Source organism: Aythya fuligula, chromosome 1, assembly GCF_009819795.1.
Source record: "Aythya fuligula isolate bAytFul2 chromosome 1, bAytFul2.pri, whole genome shotgun sequence".
In the NCBI taxonomy this organism is placed as follows: Eukaryota; Metazoa; Chordata; class Aves; order Anseriformes; family Anatidae; genus Aythya; species Aythya fuligula.
This window is the reverse complement of record NC_045559.1, coordinates 75,177,683-75,200,277: the sequence shown is the minus strand read 5'-3', so window position 1 is coordinate 75,200,277 and position 22,595 is coordinate 75,177,683. Positions and strand designations below refer to the sequence as shown.

General features: G+C 39.9%; 1 protein-coding gene across 3 annotated transcripts in view; it reads left to right on the top strand.

Annotated features, from left to right (window-relative positions):
* The first annotated feature begins 13,728 nt into the window (after window positions 1-13,728).
* The window catches only part of ARNTL2 (aryl hydrocarbon receptor nuclear translocator like 2), a 39,530-nt gene continuing 30,663 nt past the window's right edge, over window positions 13,729-22,595 (top strand). For 2 of the 3 annotated variants that reach the window (XM_032182051.1, XM_032182043.1), the window contains exons 1-2: window positions 13,729-13,843; window positions 21,396-21,540. In XM_032182051.1, coding sequence (XP_032037942.1) covers window positions 13,783-13,843; window positions 21,396-21,540 — 206 coding nt within the window. In that variant the 5' untranslated portion in view covers window positions 13,729-13,782. Of the gene's footprint in view, window positions 13,844-14,155; window positions 14,267-21,395; window positions 21,541-22,595 lie in introns of those variants that run through there. The other variant, XM_032182059.1, reaches the window with a different exon arrangement.

The following is a 22,595-nucleotide window of genomic DNA, read 5'->3' as shown; positions in this document are numbered from 1 at the left end:
TCTCCGTGGTGATTAAGGAGGTATTGGGGAGGCATTGGGGAGGCATTGGGGAGGCAAGGACAATCCCCAGACATGGACTGTATATCTCGAAACAAGACACTGAAACTCATGATAAGGAAGCGGCAGACGGACAGAGAAACAAACGTAAGGACTATAAATCTCAAAACTGGACATTGGAATTCATTATAAAGATACAACAAACGGAAGAATTGGCAACAACCAGCTCTCGCAATTAAGAAACCTGCCAATTCAGCAGATTCCTGACCAAAGGTGAAAAGTACACTGTGAGGAAGACTCGGGGTCTTCCTCCCAAAGACCCCTGCCCACGTCCCAAAGACCCCTGCCCACAATTCTTGGAAGGCTCTGCGCAGGCGCAAGGTGCCAAAAGACTAATTAGCATGAGAAGCGAGGGAAGGCGGGGATAGGTAATGCATATGTATAGGTGCTTGTAGAATATTGATAGATTGATTGTATAAATTCAAGACTGCTTTCTGCTTTGAGTATGCACGATAGGTGGAGAGATCCCCCGTGCATCCAGCGCTGCAATAAAGAATATACCACTTAAAGGAATTTCGGCTTCGATCTTTGAATCAATCTGGCACCCCAGATGGGACGACCTCTCTGCCGGACCGCAGGACCCGCTGGGGACAGGACTCCCTAGGGTACCCCCGGGATTTCCCGGAGGGACTCCTCGACTCACCGGATCACTGCGGAGGCAGACAAGGACCCCATCATTGTAAGTGAGTATATTCTTTATTCTGGTTTGGTTTTCTGGTAGACCGGTCATCTGGGACTGTCCAGTAAGTCGGAAGGTGACTTCTGCAGGACAGTATTTGGTATATACTTTGTGGTTAGTACCACAAGTATATCTGGGGACCTTGGGGTCCATCTGTATCTGGAACTGTCTGTAAGTCAGAAGGTGATCTTCTGCGAGGCAGTGTTTGGTATATACTTTGTGGTAAGCACCATAAGTATATTTGGGGACCTTAAGGAAGGAGCTCGCTTTAAGGTCCATCTGGAATTGTGTTGTCTATTTCGGTTTTCTGACTCATGGAGTATGGTATTTAACTCTGGTTATTGTTACTGCGATTTTGGCTATTTTCCTGGTGGTAATAGTAGGTTCGTGGCATTGTTGTAAGAAAGATATCGTTACGGTGTTACACAGTTTGGTTTTCTGACTTATCGCATGTGGAATTTGACTCTGACTATTGTTATTGTGATTTTGGCAATATTGCTGGTAATAGTAGTTTTGTGACATCTCTACTGAAAGATATTGCGTGCCCGTATTTTTGTGAGTGATACGTTTTGTGATACGCTTTTGTAAGTAACATGTGTATTCTGAAAGTGTAAACTGGAAACTGGGGGGCAAACAAGCAGTGAAATTTTAAAGAAAAGTGTGTTAGGATGTGTTTTAAGTCACTGGAAGGATATTGGAGGATCTGCCGGTGGAAGTGTGAACAGGAAAACATTGATAAAATATCGTAATCAGTGGTGGCCGCTTTATAAGCTGGAATGTGGAGAAAAGTGGCCCCTAAATGGAACTTTAAACTATAATATTTTGCTACAGTTAATGTTGTTTTTTGAGAAGCAGAACAGGATGAAATGTTGTATACTGATGTTTCAGCATCTTGGTGGGAAAAGGTACGGAATTAAGTTGGCCCCTGACTGAGCCTTTGATGATGGCATTAGAGAAGTACAGGCTGGAGAAAGATAAAGGAAGTGTTAAAAGGGTTGTTGAAAGTGTTAAAGGTGTTTGAAGTTGAATGAGCAGGGAAAGAGGATGTAGGAATGTTAATAGTTCTGCCTCTGCCCGAGGCAGAGATCTTAAAATCCCGGGTGTTAGCCCTTTAGGGCAAAGGGACCATGATGGGTCCGAGAGAGTTGTCACAGAAACAGAAAACCAGTTAACTCTTAAAACAACCTGAGTTCATGTGCGAGCTCAGATTGCCGATGAGACCGCTCAGGGAACTGTGGACAATTGCATTCCCCTGACCGACCCCCACTAAGACCCGAATCATCCTGAAAATTATGAACGGTTAAGTAAATACTAAAATCTGGATGAATTGGGAATTGAGAATATGCTTCCAACAAGGTCTAAAAGAAACCCCTATGGAATTTTTGGACCAACTCTGAAATGTAATGAAAATAAATAAATAAATAAATAAATAAATAAATAAAACAAAACGGTTTGGACCTGGCTTTGGAGGACAAATTGACTAGCCTTTTCCTAGGATAATAGACCCCTGATTTCAACAGGAATAACGGGGACCTGGGGAATCTACCCTAGTACCTCCGCTGGTTATAATGAAGCTAGGGGAGGAATGGAAGTGAAATTTCTTATTGATATGGGGCAACGTATTCAGTTCTAAATCAAGCATTAATGCCTTCACAGAATTATTATGTTAGGGTAAAAGATGTGTCGTGGTTTAACCCGGCCGGCAGCTAAACACCACGCAGCCGTTTGCTCACCCTCCCCCTCCCTCTCTGGTATGGGGGAGAGAGGTGGAAAGTGAGGCCCGTGAGTTGAGATAAAGACAGTTTAATAAGACAAAATAATAATAATAATAATAATACAATGATGATAATAGTACCACTACTAATAATGTGTACAAACAAGTGGTGCACAGTGCGGTTGCTCACCACCCGCTGACTGATGCCCGGCCTGGCCCCGAGTGGTCCGGCCCCCTCCCCCCGGCTGGCCACCCCTATGTATTGTTTGGCCTGATGTCAGATGGTATGGAATACCCCTTTGGCTAGTTTGGGTCACCTGTCCTGGGTCTGTCCCCTCCCAGCTCTTACTGCACCCCCAGCCTGCCTGTTGGCAGGACAGAGCAAGAAGCTGAGATGTCCTTGGCTTGGTATAAGCACTGCTCTTTAACAATTAACACATCGGGGTGTTATCAGCACTCTTCTCATCCTAAGCCAAAACACAGAATTCTACCAGCTACTAGGAAGAAAATTAACTCTGTTCTAACTGAAACCAGGACAAGGTGTAACCGAAAAGGCTTATTTTTGTGAACCTTTGAAGTACAAGTTACGGAAAAAATGGGGCATACACAGATTTTTATATATGCCTAGCTCCTCATGGGCACTCTTAGGTAGAGATTTATTAGAGCAAGTAGGAGCAGAAATTGTTTTTGAAAAAAGGGAAAATGGAATTAAGTATAGGAGAAGAACAACTAACAAATGTGTTAAGTTTGGCACTAATACAAACTGACCCTAAAAGTGAAATACCTTTAGAGATCACAGATCAAGTATGTCCAGGAGTTTGGGCTACTGAAACCCCTGAAAGAGGTAAAAATGTGACCTTAATAATTATTAAATTAAAGCCAGGAGAGAAACCCGTTAAGGTTAAGTAATATCCTTTGAGGATAGAAGATAGGAAAGGAATTAAAGAGATAATTAATAATTTTTTACAGTATGGATTATTGATTGAATGCGAATCAGAATAAAATACACCCATATTGCCAATTAAAAAGGCAGATGAAAAAGCTATAGGCTAGTTCAGGATTTGAGGGCCATAAATAAAATCACTGAGGATATACATCCAGTAGTGGCAAACCCTTATACTTTGCTGACTAAATTAAAGAATAGTCAAGTCTGGTTTACCGTACTGGATTTAAAAGACGCCTTCTTCTGCCTAGGCTTAGCCACAGAAAGCCAAAACCTATTCGCCTTTGAATGGGAAAATCCCGATTCAGGCAGAAAGACGCAGCTTACGTAGACATTACTACCTCAAGGATTCAAGAATAGCCCCACTATTTTTGGAAACCAATTAGCAAGGAAACTCGAAACATGGATGCCTCCGGACACTGAAGGTGCTTTGTTGCAATATGTACATGATCTCTTAATAGCTACTGAGACTAAAGGGAGTTGTATTCAATGGACTATAAGTCGTCTTAATTTTCTGGGTTTAAATGGATATCAAGTCTCTTGACAGAAAGTCCAGCTGGCTCAACAAAGTGTGACCTATCTGGGATTTGAAATTTCGGAAGGACAACGAGAACTAGGAACTGAACATAAGGAAGTCATTTGCCAGACTCCAGAACCTCAAATGGTAAAGGAGCTACAAACCTTTTTAAGAATGACAGGTTGGTGTCGCCTTTGGATTTATAATCATGGACTATTGGTAAAGCCTCTATGTGAATTGATAAAGATTAACCAGTCAAAGTTAGTCTGGACTGGAGAAGCACAAAAAGTCTTTAAACAACTTAAACAAGAATTGATGATTTTGAAATATCAAGCAATATTGGTAGAACAGGACAACGTGGAAATTGTGATAACTAATATTGTGAATCTAGCCTCTTTTCTTAGTGATGCTCCAGCACAACCTGTGATTCACGATTGTTTAGAAACTATAGAGACTGTGTATTCCAGCCGACCAGACCTTAAGGAGGAGCCCATGGAAGATGCGGAAGAAACTTGGTTCACGGATGGGAGCAGTTTTGTTATGCAAAGACAACATAAAGCTGGATATGCTATAACAACTACTCAGCAGGTAATCGAGTCTAAGCCTTTACCCCCTGGAACATCAGCTCAAAAGGCGGAGATAGTTGCTCTCATGAGAGCATTGGAACTGGCAGCGGGAAAAAGGGTAAATATTTGGACAGATTCTAAATATACATTCGGCGTGGTACCTGCTCATGGAGCAATTTGGAAAGAACATGGATTGCTGACCGCTCAGTGAAAACACAAAGTATGCTGAAGAAATTTTAAAATTGTTAGAGGCTGTAAAACAACCAGAAAAGGTAGCTATCATGCATTGTCAGGGACACCAAAAGGGGAACACCGATTTTGAAATTGGAAATCGATTGGCAGAGGCTAAGCAGGCAGCTGAAATAACTGAGGTGAAGGCATTGTCTTTGATACCAGACGGTAAAATCCAAACTATATCCAAATTATACAAAAGAAGACTTCAAATTAATTGAAGATTTGAAAGGTAAAATGAAACCAGATGGATGAGTATATTTAAAAGATAACCACATAGTAATACCCTCTAGTTTGACATGGCCCATAGTTCTTACAGAACACAATAAAACGTATTGGGGAGCTGGCACACTGCATAAGAGCCTGCGTCAGACATTAGTGGGACGATATGATAAAACAAGTAACTCAAAAATGTAGCATTTGCTTACACAATAACCCCAATACCAAGAATAGAATAAAATTTGGAATAATCGGTAAAGGAAATTATTCGGGGGCAACAGTGGCAAATTGATTTTTCAGAACTCCCTAGAAAAGGGGGGTATCATTATTTACTGGTTCTGACTGACACGTTTTCAGGAAGGCCTGAAGCCTTTCCCTGTCGAACAAACAAAGCAAGAGAAGTGGTTAAAGTCTTGTTAAATGAAATAATACCATGCTTTGGGATTCTAGTAGCAATGTCTTCTGATAGAGGTTCACATTTTTGTGCTCAAGTGGTAGAACAGATAAGTAAGATTCTAAAGATAGATTGGCAACTGCATACTCCTTATAGACCACAGGCAAGTGGACAGGTAGAAAAAATGAACCATTTAATTAAACAATAAATAGCTAAAATTGGATAAGAAGCTAATTTGTCATGGCCTCAATCCCTCCCTTTAGCATTACTTGGAATTAGAGTTAAACCTAGAATAAAAGGGAATTTGAGTCCCTTCAAAATCTTATATGGAAGGCCATAGCAATTTCTATTTAGTGGAGAGGACCTAACGCAGTTAGGATCAGAATATTTATATGCTTATATAACTGAACTTCAGAAACAATTAAATAAAGTACATAAATTTGTTTTAGGGACCAGGGCTAGAGGGTTGGATCAACCAATCCACCCCCTTAAGCTCGGGAATTATATATATATATAAAGACTTTTTCAGGACAACCCCTACAGGAAAAATGGAAGGAAAGTGGATGGGACCATACCAAGTATTACTGACAACACACACCGCCATTAAGATTAAGAAGCAAGCAGCTTGGATCCACAATTCAAGGGTGAAGAAGGTCCCGGCGAGGATATAGACCACCACTCCAATTGGACCAACAAAATTACGGTTTCCAGATCCTAATGATTGCAGGGGTGCGGTTCTCGGATTCGGGGTGGGCAACTTGGGATGAGAACTTACACCTGACCTTAATACAAACAATTTCTCAAGTAACTAATAAGACGAACTGTTGGGTATGCACCCATCTGCCACAGCATGGGAATAAGGGTGTATCGTTAATCGGGATTCCCTCGCCTGCAAACTTATCTTGGACTAATTTGTGGGAAGACACATCTTGGGGTCGAAAATATTAAGAAGTTTTGGAACTAGAAGTTAGTAGCTTCGTGCCGTTGGAATCTTACTATGTATGTGTACAAAGGTGTAACCTGCCTAAGGGTATGGGAAAACAGCATTGTATAAATACGGATACTACTTATGTGGGAAATCAGACATCTTGTAATTGAACAATTGATATTAGTACGACTAGCGGCTGGGCAAATTCAACCAGCTGGACGGTTCCAGAAGGAAAAGGGTGGTATTGGCTATGCAATGATACAGCCCGTAAGGTCTTGCCTGAGAATTGGAAGGGAACTTGCACTCTTGGAGCGGTAGTCCCCAATATGACAGTACATGATGTAGTGCCTCGAGGTTACTTGAGAAATCATATGCGGAGAATCAGACAAAAAATTAACAATCCATTGACAGAGAGACACACCGCTTTTCATAGTTTTGTTTGATGGTTTATCCCATGGTTAGGAGTGAGTGAATTGGAAAAGGCAATAGTTAATATTTCTGCAATTATAGAGAAGTTAGAAAACAAAACTCTGGATGCTATAAAGGCTCAACAAGAAGAGATATCTAGTTTATCACAGGTAGTATTACAAAATCGGATGGCCCTAGACTTGTTACTGGCCGCTCAAGGGGGAGTCTGTACAGTAATAAACACAAGTTGTTGTGTGTATGTAGATCAGAGTGGAAGGATCTCTACCGACCTGGAAGAAATATGGAAGCAGACAAGGGTCCTACATATCAGTAAAGATGATCTTTCGTGGAGTTTTAGTGAAATATGGAATAAGTTAACCTCCTGGTTGCCCAATTTTCAATGGTTGAAACAAGTGTTCATTGCTCTAATCGCATTAGTAGTATTAGGAATATTTGTGTGCATGTTGTTTAGATGCCTGCTTTGTTGTGTTGCTGTAAATAATGAAAGTATCTGATGCAAAAGAATTTGCATGGGAAAAGAAAAGGGGGGATTGATTAAGGAGGTATTGGGGAGGCATTGGGGAGGCATTGGGGAGGCAAGGACAATCCCCAGACATGGACTGTATATCTCGAAACAAGACACTGAAACTCATGATAAGGAAGCGGCAGACGGACAGAGAAACAAACGTAAGGACTATAAATCTCAAAACTGGACATTGGAATTCATTATAAAGATACAACAAACGGAAGAATTGGCAACAACCAGCTCTCGCAATTAAGAAACCTGCCAATTCAGCAGATTCCTGACCAAAGGTGAAAAGTACACTGTGAGGAAGACTCGGGGTCTTCCTCCCAAAGACCCCTGCCCACGTCCCAAAGACCCCTGCCCACAATTCTTGGAAGGCTCTGCGCAGGCGCAAGGTGCCAAAAGACTAATTAGCATGAGAAGCGAGGGAAGGCGGGGATAGGTAATGCATATGTATAGGTGCTTGTAGAATATTGATAGATTGATTGTATAAATTCAAGACTGCTTTCTGCTTTGAGTATGCACGATAGGTGGAGAGATCCCCCGTGCATCCAGCGCTGCAATAAAGAATATACCACTTAAAGGAATTTCGGCTTCGATCTTTGAATCAGTGGTCCCTCAGAGGAGAGTGCTTTTTTTCCAGTCTGTACCCACTTCTGAAATAGGTCACTTAAGGGCATGGAGCTACATCAGCCCCAGCAAACACACCAGAAATTAGGATTCCCTTCAGGAGTATATCTCAGAGAAATGCTGTTTGAGTGCTCTCTGTGTTCTGTGTAGCAGCTAAGACACACTATGCTTCAGCTGTTATTAACCATTCACAGAAAAGAAAAAGGAGTAATAATGCAGACACCTTTCTTTAACTGCTCTGTCACAGGCTGTTATTTAACTGCTCTGAGGTTTGATTGTTGTTTTTACCCCCTTTAGCAAGTTGTTGTATAAGTTGTTTGGAAAAAAAAAAAAAAAAAAAGAGGTTATCTGTTGCTTACATAAAGCATTCTCTTCTTTATTTTATAGCTAAAAGCTGCTCAAGAGAAAGTGCTTTCCTAAAAAGGGCAAATATATCAAGTGTGGCCTATTCAAAATCACTGCCTTACATAAATTGGGATCCTACTCTGCCAACACTCAAGGCTAACTATCTACTATGAACACCAGTTACTGTCATATATGAAACGTATGGAATGTTCAATAATGAGATCAATCACCACCTTTGAATAAGAAACAAATATAATAAATGATGTTTAAAATCTGTGTTAGTGAATTGGTGGTGCATTACATTTATAAGAACTTTGTAAGTGCCAGAAAATGTGACATTGAGCAAGGAAGAAAAATACACAGGTTATGAAGGTACTAAGAAAGCATGACAGGCAGAAATATCGCTAACGGATTGATCTATTTTCTGGCCTAGACATATCATTAAGTACAAAAAAATTTGCATTCATTCAATTACAAGTACTGCTATTGTTACACTAAAAATATGAAATAAAATGCAAATAAGACATTAGCTCTGTTTCTAGTGAGTCCCTTAAAAAAAAAAAAAAAAAAGTATATTGCATGCTGAAGATTCCCATAGGGAGAGCATTTGTATTTAATAGCTTAAAGACACTTTCTGGAATGATTTAAATCTTCAACTCATTTTGCCTTACAACAATGGCCATTTTCCACTTTCTATGGTTATTGATACTCCAAAACATTTTCAGACAATGTGATTGACTGAAATTTTAACATTTGGTTGTCCACCAATTATTCAAACCTGAAAGATGAAGCTCCTAGCTTCAAAATTGGAGCAAAAGTATTTTGGCAGAGCCCCACATGAAATTTAAGCTTACTGTGAACTAATTCTTGGAGTTCTGAGTTTGTGGGTTTTTTTCAGTATCAGTTCTAGGATATAAATAAGTGTATACCAATGATACTGATTTTCACAAAGATGAAAAAACAATATAACTCCCATCTTTTAGCTCTTCCTACTGCCTTTTCTTTCATTTAAGGCAAGAGTGGTTTGTAATTGCTTTTCTCCAATACAAATTCTGTAAGAACAACTGAACCAGCATGACAGAATACATACAGCACTACAGGGTAGTGACAGTGGGATTATTTATTACCTCAAATTCTGAGGTGACAAGTGGATTTGCAAGGGGGAAAAAAGTACCTTATGAAAAATAGTATGCTGAGAATGTCCTAGTGGTGTAATTGCATTTGCTCATTGACATCCCCAGCTGGTAGGCACCGCTCCCTGGCCAGGTGAGCATGTATTGTTCTGCCACTCTGCCTCTTTCACACATCTAGTCTAGCAAGCACAGTTTGCAGGCCTCCACAATATTAAAGCCAAATGACAGCAAATCTAGAAAAGAAGATAAAAGATGGCACAAATGGAGTTTAGGACTGCAACCAAGTAGTTGTACTCAAGATCGCAGTTTGGAGTTTAGGCAACTAAATTTTGCATAAATCTCAGAAAGCTATGAAGGAAAGATATCTTTGTTTTCTGGTTTTTAGCAGCTCTATCACTGACTAGGAAAGTTAATAATCTTCCATCACATTGTGTTAAATTGATAGGTGGTCAGGTGGATTTTTCCCACATCATTTTGTGAGGATTTACTTTCTCAGGTTTTTAAAAGTATTTTGGTAAACGTACATGTTTATATGCAAAGAAAATAAGTATAACGCTGACCTGCTGTCTTAAATGAGATGATGGAAACAGTGAATGAAAGATTTTTTGAGACTTCTGTTTCAAGATACTGGCCTTCTCAAGATAAAATATTGACCTGCCTTCACAGAGAAAACAGACATAGAAACACCTATTTTACACTTTTGTTTTTGTCCAGACAGGTATCACAGAATCGTCTAGGTTGGAAGACACCTCCAAGATCACCTAGTCCAACCTCTGACCTTACACTAACCAGTCCTCCACTAAACCATATCACTGAGCTCTACATCTAAACGTCTTTTAAAGAACTCCAGGGATGGTGACTCAACCACTTCCCTGGGCAGCCCATTCCAGTGCCTAACAGCCCTTTCAGTAAAGAAGTTCTTCCTAATATCCAATCTAAACCTCCCCTGGCGGACTTAACCCATTCCCCATCGTCCTATTACTGGGCACATGGGAGAATAGACCAACCCCCATATTGCTACAGCCTCCTTTAAGGTACCTGTAGAGAGCAGTAAGGCCACCCCTGAGCCCCCTTTTCTCCAAAGAACAACCCCAGCTCCCTCAGCCGCTCCTCATAAGACTTGTTCTCCAGAGCCCTCACCAGCAATGTTGCCCTTCTCTGAATTCACTCAAGCACCTTGATGTCCTTCCTGGAATGAGGGGCCCAAAAAAGGGCAAAAGGGCCCAAGTATACCAAAAGGTATACCAAGCTTTAGTAAGAATATTTAGTAGGACTTTAGCATTTCCTTATTTGGGGGATTTTTTTTAAATTTATTTTATTTTTTTTATGCAAGGCAGCAATAAACAGTCCTGTCATTTTCTGAAAAGCCCTAACTAGCTGTAGACTTACCACCAGTGGTGAGATGTCTATTACTACAAGAGTCTGGACTGTTACTACAGCACTAGACCTATTGCTCTGCTGCATGTGACTATCATTTTGAAGAAAAGAGCCTTTCAGAAAACTATCTTTCAAGCAACTTATTTCTGCAAGAGCAATTTTACTACTCATGGGTTGTCTTAATGCTTTGCTTGCTTGCAATGTCTTTAGACCTGGAGAGGTCTAAACATTTCTTTCACACATTTCTTTCCTCTTTGCATAATGTAATGAATTATGAAATTACATAGGTAAATAATATTCTTGCTTTTATTAAAGCCAACATATTTTTGTGTATTTAATTTTCTTTTTCACTTTTAGCAAAGGATGCTTTTCTTTTTATCTTAGAGAATAATTTTGTTATGCCTCCAGACCAAAAAAGCTATCACTTTTGTGATTGTTGTCTGTTGCACAAAGATAGAAATTTTAACAACTTAAACATTAACCTCTAGAACAGATGCCGACAATGTGATACACTTTGAGAATAGTGCATCCACTTTTGCTAGTTCCAAAGGAGTCACCTTTACTAGTAACTGCCAGAAGCTCTGGAAGTCAATGGAACAGTACACTTGTAGAGGTAGCTTTCTTCACACAGGTCTCAGATCACCTGGATCCAGCTGCCCTGTACACACTTGGCCCCTTGAACATGAGTTCAACACGTAGGTGCAGGGACACATGCAGCCTATGAAGATGGCTCAGGTAAGGATGAGAGAGAGAGTTAGGAGAATTTTAGCAAATAGAGATAGAGCGCTGACAGTATTAAACCAGTGGATGCTACTTACTGTCTTTTCTAACTATTGTGAACTGTGCAAATTAACTATAGCAAGAAGCCTTGGGCCCCTTACCAAGGTTAGTCTCATGATAAGAGCGTGAGCCTCTCATGTGAGCCTAAGAAACTGGTAGAAACTAGTCCTGTGGATGGGCAAGAGCCAAGGAGCAATTGATTCTGCACAAGGACAAGAGGTCAACTAGCGATGATGAAGAAGAGTCACCAACCTTCATCCCCACAACCCCCGGCAACCACCACCAGGTGACACTGCGCAAGCGCAGATGGGAGGAGCTTGTTATAAATTCGCTCAGTCCCAAAGTAGGATTAAATAAAAAATAGGATTTATTAAAAGAATAGAGGTAAGCAAACAGCGCTGGGTGCACCGGGAGTCTCCGCTCCACCAGGACACACACCAGTTACATCAAGTAGCTGATTTTTATGCTCCTAGACTAATACATATTCATTACTACTTCTAAAAAAAATAGGTTATTATAATTAGCTTCCGGGATCCAGTCCCTCCTACTGGAGCATGCGCATTAGTCTCCGGTGGTCCTGGTCCCTCAGAGGGTCTCTAGGGGTCTTTCATGCTGAAGGCTCGTAGTCTTCCTCTCCAAGTTTTTTTCTTGTCCTTCCCCTTTGTACTCCTTGGCAGCATGTCAAGCTTACATAGCATCTCCTGCAAGTTTTGTCTCCTAGCCATCCTTCAGCTTCTTTTTTTTTCTTCTCCTCCATCTCATCTCCTGGCCACCTGGCCAGGTATCAGGGGCTTGCATAGTGTCCCAATCAGAAGCCGTAACAGTCACTAGTTGTTAGCAGTTGTTCTGAAACCCCCAGACATCAAAGACTTCAAAGAAAAAACACACAAACACAAATAGCTCTCTTATTGACACTTTACGAGTAGTTAAAACATTCCTCACCGGCCATTCACAGGGACAGTCACACCTATAGCAGTGTTAAATCAATCACGAAGAAGACAAAAAAAAAGGCTGTAACTGTTAGAAATAGGAGTTCAGAATAACAAAAGCAAACAGGTTCATAGATTTGAGGAATATTTTCTGAAGACTCGATAAATTGACTAGAATAAGGGGGAGACTGGGACACACTGGGAGAAACTACATCTGTGGTTCAAGAATTAAATTGCCAGTGCAGGACCCAGAGGCAGACAGGACTGCTCTTTATTGACACGAATTGTTAAAACATTCCTCACAAGCTTATGGAGATAACTCCTTAGAACTAATTTTAATATAAAATGGAGACAAGTTATGAATATGTATATGTGCAAGACTTTGGTGGGACTACCCCCCGTGCTGCCCAGTGCTGAAGAAACGTACCTACTTTACAATCTTACTGATTGTGGAGTCTGTTTTCTGCAAGTCAAGGATGCGAGAGACTTAGGCAACAGCCTGTTCTGCTGCACTTAACAGCTGGAGCTGAGCAAGCAGAGGCTACCTGAATGAGCTGGAGCAACACAGTAAAAGTGGTTCTGTTAAGAGGAACAGGTATTGCTGAGGTCCTGGTGCCCGCACCACACACTGGAGAGATTTCATTTCAGGTTAGCTCTGGTGGAGTCGTGTGGAACAGATGCCCATTACCAGGTGCAGTACATTATGCAATTTCACATGCAACTTGAGGTTTCCACACAACATGAGTGAAGTTCTCACACAGCCTGACCACTCCAGGATGCGAACCAAGATGCAGCAAGGGTACTGGGTATCTTCATTTTGAAACCGCACACCTGGCATTAGTCAAAACCAAGGTTACACCCTCAGTGCCTAGCAGAATGGAGGTCTGCTTACACAATTCACCATAGTGGTAAGAGTTAACTATTTTTGTGCTACTTTTTACTTGCATGTGTGCCTGTTCATCGCCCTGCCCACACGGCGGAGCAGATGACCCCCAAAAAGGTGTCACCCAACCAAAATCATGCCAAGTTTCCCACTGAGCGCTTTCTGCCGCACCTGCCCTCCCTTCACCCAGCAGCCGTTGGCCCCTGACCGCTCCCCATCCGCCCCGCCGCCATCTCGTGAGAACCGCCCCGCCGGGCGGGGGGGGGCGTGAGATGGCGGCGGGGCGGGGAAGGGGGGGTAAAATGGCGGCGGGGCTGGCTCTGCTGAGGCGGTGCCAGTGAAGGGCGGAGGGGGAGCTTGGCGGGGCGCTGGAGAGCCCGCCCTCGGGCCGGCGGGGCAGGGCCGGGCCGGGCCGTTCCGTTCCGTTCCGTTCCGTTGTGTTCTGTTACGCCTCACCTTAGCTCACCTCTCGCATGCCGCCAGGGCCGGGGGCGCTGTGGAGCCGGGCACGGGGCCGCCCGTCATGGCAGAGGCAGGAGCGGGGAGCGCCGAGGGGGCCGATGAGGAGCGGCGGGCTGGCGAAGGTGGCGGGGGGCGGCTGCTGTGGGCGCGGGCAGGTGTGGGGCGGGGGGGGGGGGGGGGGTGCCGCCCGCGGGGTGCGACCTGTCGTGGCTGTCCGTCTGCCCGCCTGTCGGTGGGACCCCGTGAGTGGGGCAGGGAGGGGGCTCTGTCCTGCGTGCGCTGGCCCCGAGTATGCTCCGGGCTGTGCCATCTCACTTCTTCCCGTGTCTTTAGTTCTGTCTTGGGGTTGGATTTGGGTGATCTTTTAAGGTCCCTTCCAGCCCGAGCCGTTCTCTGCTTGGCGTGTAGCTGAGGTGTGCAGGGGTGGATGCAGCGGCGGCGGGCTGTGTGTGTCCATAGGAGCCCCGAGCACAGCGTCCACACTGCACTTCACTTTGTTCAAGCTACAGATGTGGCATCATGCTGATGTGACGTGGGCAGCAAAGGTTTCTCTATGTTTGACTTAGTACGCTGTTTCTGATACGCAATTAGCACCTCATATGCTAGGATGACTTTTTGGCAGGCAAATGTAATTTAGTACTCTAAGTGTAGTGATTTTTGGCTCCTGCATTCACATGCCTATGCCTGTATAGTGAACAAGGATTGATGTTCCTATTCATAATCTTAAGTTTCTGGCACAAAAAAAAGGCAAGTTGTAAACCAGCTGCAGCTGCTTGTGCTCCCCCCGCCTTGAAAACGGGTGTGTTGCTTCCTCTTCTGGGGATTTGAGAAACAGAAGTGAAGAAATATCTCCTAAATCATCGTTGCAGTTCTGTTTAGTTAGCACTGATTCTTCTAGGTTTAGTTGTTTTAACACGTATTGGGTTGTATGTGTTTTAAGATAGATGGGGATCCTGGTTGTCTAGAAGAAACAGGCATTTTTCTGTCTCTCTGTTGTTGGGCTGTTCAAATACAAGTATAATTTTGTAGAAAGTAATTAGTGTTTGAAAACAAAGTGTTTGTTATTTCACACGGTTTTTGCAGCATGTAAAGTCGTGTTTAAAACAAGCTGTTATTGTTTCTATGTGATGGATGGGAACAAAATAATAAAAATAAAGAAAGCCCGTTGTGGTCATTTCCATTTACAAATGGGAAGGTAATGAAGCACAGGCTTTTATGTTTTACTGTGGAAGAAACCCTCCTCCCTGGCTTTGTTGTTATTCAATGTTTATACTTGTTCTTTTAACGGATTTGGAAGAAATGGAGTCTTTTTCTATCAACTTTTTAAAAGATAAAAGTATCTTCATTTGTGGGGAGTAGATTCATACTGGTCAGCTTCTTAGTTGTTTTTTTTTTTTTTTTCACTCAAATGTACACATTAATGTTAGTATACTTGCACATTATTAAAGACAAACTCTAAACTGGACAGTTAACATCAGTTCAGAATCATCTTCACTGTAAAAATAAAACCACTTTGTGTGTGACTGGAAAATGAATCAATATGCATACACTGTTGAAAATTCCCTATCGGGCTCCAGGCTTGATGGGGTCAGCCTTTTCTTGCAAGTTTTTGATTCAAGAAAAACCAGGTATACTCAATTCCCTTAGCAGTATATGATCGGAGAGTGTTTTTGGTTTGTTTTGTTCCCCACCTGGTAATGAACTGAGATATATGAGACTATCAGTTTCTATCAGTGACCTGATTTGAGCCTGGAAGTGACAAGGAAAGCAGGGTAATCTTTCAAGGGCTTGTCTGGTATCTTTTCATTAGGTAGTTACAGTCATACTTTTTAATAAACTAATAGGTTTGGGCACATTGGTGTCTGAGATCCATTAAGTGAATATTGTATTTAATTAGTTGTGATTCTTGAGTATTTTTTTCTGAATGGTGAAAATAAATGAGCGTAGACACAGAAAGTAATCAGTGACCTATATTAATATTTGGTTTAAATTTATATACTTTGGGATATTAAAATTTTTATTTTCAGCATTTTGTGATAATAAAAACAAATCCAGTGTTCTTAAGCCAACCTGTAAGAGTTTTTCTGTTTACTGAAGTATGCATCTTTTTCCTGTTTATGCATGCTTATGAAGTGTGACACTAAAAAAAAACAAACAAACAAACAAAAAACAAAAACAAACAAACAAAAAAAAAACACCTGTTTTAGACAATACCTTCCTGGTATTTTCATAACTTACCCCTGATGAAAACAGTTGCCCCAGCTTTAAAGGAAGGTATACTGTGGGCTGTTGTACTGTAAGTAGTTTGAAGATGGTTTTCACGGCCTGTTTTAAAGCTGTAAACCCCAGAATATTTAATACAACTCTCACCCCTATTTAGAAAATATGGTTGCCTGCTTCATATGTGTTCAGACGTGCAGGACCTGTAAAATGATGCATATCATGGTGCCTGTAACTTTCTTCCTCATACAGCATAAAGTACTATAGATATATAGAATACGTGTACAGTTTTTCTCATTCTGTAGTAAAAACATGGAGTAAGAATTCATTAGAATGGTTTTAGAAAGAACAGTTTTGTAGTAAAGTAAAGCTATTCGAAACTAATTGAATCAATAGCTATCTTGTGTGAGTATGCACCAGTGCATGTACAGCTAGTTACATTTGTAATTGCTTGGGAAACCAGAGACTTCTTAAATCTTCAAACAAAAATTTTGAGCGTGTCTTAAGCATTGTGAAACTTAAGAATCCAGCTGGCATCTTGGGTAGTACCTCAGTTTAGAAAATGTAGGTTGCTTAGGTACCTTTGTGTGTTCATGCCTCTGCTTATCTTTATGACTACACTCATAAGAGCTTCAGGCTGAGACCCTTATATCAAGTATGTACTTGGAGGCTATATGTGTGTGTTGGTGTTTAGGTTCAGAGCAACAGCATTATTCTGAAGTGAATTCTTAGTCATCCTCACTTACTGCTCTGCAGCTTTGATATAAATGAAGTAGACCTCTTTCAGAAGAACCTAAGCTAGAATGGTATTGTAGGAAGATTAATGCCACTCCAGGAGCATACCAAATGTACTCCAACTCCGGATGTAAAGAACTGAACCAAGGGTTGGTTCTCAGACATCTTTAAAACATGCATTTTAAGGATTCTTGTTCCAATGAACCAGATTGAATGGGATTTAACATAAGCTCCCTGGACTACTAAAAAACTAGAAGTGGGGACTTCTGTAACCACCTGCTTAGCTCTGCTGGCCTGTTGCTGCTCTGCTGTAGTACTGTACTTACTAATAGACAGCCTAGTAGCTCATGTGAGTAGATCCCAATTTCAGTAAGTAATCTAGCAAGTAAGGACCACTTATGTGCCACCTTAACTACATGCACTTCTAACACGATTTTGAGTTCTTGAAAGCTGTCAAAGCTTGGAATTCCTTAAGCAGCTGCTGAGCTGTGACATGGAGAATAATAGTTCAGCGTTGTATCTTCTGAGGACAAATGCATACAGAATGCCACCCAAAAGGTTGCTTTGTTTTTGTTTTTTGAAAGGTACTTGCTCATTGATATCTTACTTCAAATATGTTTTACTGCAATATCCCAGTAGATGGATTTAGATGTTGTTTTTTAGTTGCTTAAAAAAAAACACAAAACAACACCTCTAAATGAGGGGGCAGATTAAGAGGTTTTTTTATTATTTATTAATATCTACATTACTTGTATTTTTCTGCTTATGTTTGGAGTGTCTATATTTATCTTGTATATTTTGATGATTCTAAGAAGTGACAAATGTGTTCTAATATTAAATGAATATTTCAGGAGAGCTTATGGGGAGTAAATCTATCGCTAGCCAAAAGCTGAACTTTGACAGGGAGGTGAGTGGATCATGAAATGGCAGGCATAATTAAGGCCATAATTCTGAAAAATTGTCTGGGATTTGTTGCATGTGACTCTACCAGGTGCTCTCTGTGGTTGTTGTATTGCAGCAGCTGCATGAGAGGTCTGTAGCCATCTTGGGTGGGATTCACCTTGCTTATCTGCAGATGTCAGTGGAGCAGATAGCAGCATCAGAGCTAGCTACTTTCTTCTTTGTATAATTACCAAAGGGAAGGAGGTAGGCACTCACAGGCTGCATTTCATCCAACCAACTATGGGAATCTATTTTAGATTGAGATGAATCACCCTAGAAATGTTAAATTTCATCTAACCAACTGTATGAGCCTATTTTAGGTTGATATGAATCACCCTAGAAATGTCTGCTACTCTCCAAGAGGCCCTAGAATGGTTAGTTCAGATGTGGACATAACTGTTTGCTTGGAGGCATCGCACCTTTTATGGCTGGTGGAGTTTGGCCATAAGCCTTTCCTAATAGCCTGTGTTTGTTTAGGAATTGGAAACCTTAAAACTGCTAGTGGTACAGACGGCTCAGAAATGTGGCATCTGTTTAGAAAATACTATTGTCAGTAATTAGAAACATGTAGAAACGAGTCTTGTTTTTTAATACATTGCATGGGATTCACACAGAACAATTACTGAATGTATTTTTTGCACAACTGTATAAATTTATAACCATTCTTTAAATGTTAGGTTTTGCCTGATTAATTCTAATATGTTTAGTGAGAAGGTACAATTTTTCATGTGATATGTTTGTACAGGCTTTTTTTTTTTTTTTTTTTCATAGAGACAATGCTTATAACGCTGTTTTTTGTTTCTAATATTACATTTGACTGTCCTGATGTACATACCTCATATGCTTCTTTAATATTTTTAAGATAAGTATATGTGCTTAATACTGAGAACCAAGCAGATCATAAATAGTGCCTTGAAAACATATGTCTATTTGCTCAGTCAACAGTATGCCAGGGCCTTAGTAAAAGTGTGAAATTATTAATAGCATTAGTTAAAAAAAAAAAAAAAAAAAGTCAATTTGAATTTTGTTAGTTTTGCAATCCAAGCTACTGTAAATTATAGCCTTTGGAGGAGCAAAACAAAATGTATCTAGTTGAACTAAACTGTTTCACGCACTCTTTTCAAAAGTAACTAATGATTTTAGTCATCCAGGAAAATAGATTTGTAATAAAGATGGTCTTTGTGGGTTCATGAAGCAAGAGTGGGAGCCATTTAGTTTCGCTTCATGTGTTCCTAGAAATGCTTGGTTTTAATGGTATGAAACCGTTCACAGAAAAGGAAAATATAAGATGTCCCTCAGCTGCACAAACAAAAGGTAGGAATCCAGCTAGGAACCTCCTATTGTAGAAACACACCTTATTTATTGGATCCTTTATCCATCTCTCCCAACGTGGTACAGGCAGAGTGAAGAAGTCTCTTATCGCAGAGTGCAGAAGATAAAGGCATTCTTCAGGGGGAGACCTTGGAATCACCTAGTCTCATAGTGAGAGCTATTACAGAAAGCCCGAAGGGATTATTTTAAAGCGCTTTTACTGATTTCTTAAAGCTGACCTAGCTTTATGAACTGTTTCTGTCTGCTTCTTGTTCAGTGAGTAGTAGGTATTAAAAATACTTGTTCTTGTCTGTGAAATTTTAAGTATTTAGCTTTCTACTGCATTTGGTAGTTCTGAAGTTTTAATTGATTTCCCTATTTGTTTTCTGTTTTTTTTTTTTTTTTGATAATTTTAAATACGTAAGAGTATGTGCTGCATGCTGTACATGGCAAGAATTAATACAAATTCTTAATATTATCTATCTCCTGAAGATATAGCTAGATGGTATTTAATATGGCATTTCATTTAAGATGTCACTGTGATAGTAAGGATTCAGCCTATCACCTGAATATTTCGATGTAGAAGTTCTAATAAATTGTTACTCATAAACTAAACATTCTGTTTTATCTTTTTTAAGAAAAAAAGTTAGGAGATGGGTTCAGTGTTCAGAACTTAGTGCCAGAGTGTCAGGACAAATTGTAGTTATTTTGATAATATGAAGGATAAATTGGAAAAGCTGTAAATAACACACAGATTCCTTTTTGTTTCTTTAAAAGGAAGTGGTTTAGGAAGCAGGCTGGCCATCTGTGTGCAAAGGAGCATTTAGGTCAGTGGGTCTGTTCTGTCCTGCCTTGTTAAAGGATGAAAGGATTTGTTGTGCTGAAAGCATTCTTGTCTTTGGTACATTTAGGTTTCTGTTTAGTAAATACTCGTATGAATATGCATGAAGAGTGATTGTTACTTCAAAAACCTCGTTTAATGATTGCAGACTGCTGTTAAAGAAGTAAAACTACGCCCTATGAATAAGAAGTTCCTTTGGAATTGTTTTTGTTTGGTTTTATAATTGCAGAAATTTGTAGCAGAAATAACAAGTGAAACTATAAAGTGATGATTAATCAAAAAATATGTATTTATAACTTATTTTAAAATAATTTTAGTATCCCTAGTTTGAATGTATTGTGTGCTTGAAGTAACTACCTCTTTCTGTTGTAGATGCCCAAAGACTGTTACTTTTTTCAGAAGTGTTGATTGATTTTCTGTGTTCCCACCACTTACTTTTCTTTGGAACTTCCTATGTGGCTTAATGAGTTAAAGAGATTTCTAAAATAAAACGGGCTGACTCTATATAGTCTGACTTGGTAGAGAGAGGATTAGTGGAAGACCAGGCAATGTTCTTCAAGTATTAGTCTATTTTCATTTAACTCTCTAGAGTAATATTCCAACAGAAAATGAGGACCTAGGAGGTAATTTTTCTGGTGAAAGATGTATTTATACCCAAGAGGGGAAAAAAGCATAAGCTGTGCTTCATTCATTTTACAGACAGCACAGATGCTTTAAAAAAAAAAAAAAACACTCTTAATAAAGTATCCAGATTTTCTTCATGCTGGATTTTGAAAGTACCTATTTGTTTTTTGCCTCCTGCAAAAGTAGGAGATACTTGCTTTGTAGAATTAATCCTTTCTTGTTTCTAGTTGTATGATGCTGGATAGTTTCCTCACTAACATGGGAAGCCTAAAGGATTGCCTGCATTGCTGAAACAAAGTTAGCTCTATTTCTTTAAGTATCAGCTGGGTAATTCTTTGTAATAACTTTGCACTGAGATAGGGAATAAAAAGTGCATTAGTGCTTAGGTTCCTTGAGAGTACGTTCCTTTACCAGTAGGTTGCTAGGATTATTTTGGCTTGTGACTTTTTTTTTCTGTCTGAGGAAGAAAGCTGTTTTCCTTGATAGAATTTTCAAGGGATCTCTGAGATATGTGACATGCTTTCAAGACTCTCTTGGCCTATGCGATTGATGTTATGAATAACTATAGATTTTATGTCAGAAACATAGCAAATCTTTTTTTGGGATGCTCAGCTTGTTTAAAAAACATAGCTTATTTTATTTTGTTTAAATTGAATGTAGAGTTAATATTTGGATCTGCTAGCTAATGCTGCATCTTGTGGAGCAAGATGCTTGAGGTGCTGGGAGATTTAACTGTAGTCTGTGGAAACTGAGGAAAAAGGTATATTTTACATTGCATTAGTCTATTGAGTAAGTTGTGGAGGTCTTTATAGGACTGTGGAAAAATGATGTGCAGTTTTCTGTACATAGGTTGTAGCAGTGTAACTTGGTTTTTGTCTCAGGTGTAAATCACCTACAAATGTGGGTTTTGGTTTTTTTTTCTTTTCTACAAATGAAAGTCAGAATGAATGCATGATGATGTAGCTTGCAATGAATGCTGAGCTTTTTTTCTTCATTTATAGATAATTTCTCAATAGATGGAAGCCCGTGCATTACTTCTGGAGTCTCAAGCCTCATGAATCCAATAACTAAGTCTGTTACTGCTTCTTTCAATGCTTCTGTGGCTGAGATTCCAAGGAAGCGCAAAGGAAGTGATTCTGATAACCAGTAAGTAAATTGATTGTTTGTGTCTCCACATAAATAAAGGAAAGAGGATTAGAAAGTTACTGTGTCATAGAAATAACAAATGAGCATCTCAAATTTATTACAACTATTTATTTCAGTTCTTCTAAATGTGTTGACAGTTCTGATCACTTAAAACTCAAAAAATAGAATCCTTGAATCCAGGTGATATACGTGTATGTGGGTTTCTGTAATGTGTCTTTCTGTCCTGAAGTGTCTGGTAATGTGTCTTTAATAATGAAACTTCAATCCTGACACTTTTTTCTTTTTCTGCTTGCAGCAAATTATTAAATAGCTTGAAGTCTCAGAAGTGCACCTTTTGAATATCATTTTTAATCTCTTTGATATAGAATTGCAGAATCAGAACTGCTGCTTCAGTGAACAGGGCAGCCATTTATATAAATATCCAGAGAGAACTGTGACCTAAAAATGAGTACCTTCCTGAAGTAGTACTCAGTTTCTTTAAGTGCACCGATACTATTAGCTGTTTTCTCCAGTTTTATAACAGCCAAACAGTTACCAGTTAACCAAACAATTGTTTACACAAAACAAAAACTGCAATTTCAAGTCCTTTGTTCAAAGTTACATTTATCAGCTAGAAGTAAGTCAGCATGCAGATCTACTGCATTATAAGCATCTCTCTGTTACAAGTGTGGAAAATCCACTTTAAAAGGGTGGGGATTGTAGGAAATTTACATATATTTGTGATTATTAAAGCAATTCTCTTTAAACCGTGCTTTTTCCATATATAGGCCAGTGATCTACAGAATGTAGCCATACTGTGGATGTTGATGTAATTATCAACTCGCAGCTTCGTGTCTATTGAGAAGATCTCTGAAAACTCCAGAAAGACAATAGCTTCTGAAAGAAGTCTCCATTGTTTGTTTGTTTGTTTGTTTTTCTGTACTATTAGTTGATTTTACATGTTTAATGAAAATGCTGGTTATTCAATAGTGTTTCCCTGAAGTTTGGATCTGTTTCTGATTTCATAAAACTTCTGTCAGAAAAACCAAGTGCAAGCTGAAAAAGTATCATTTTAT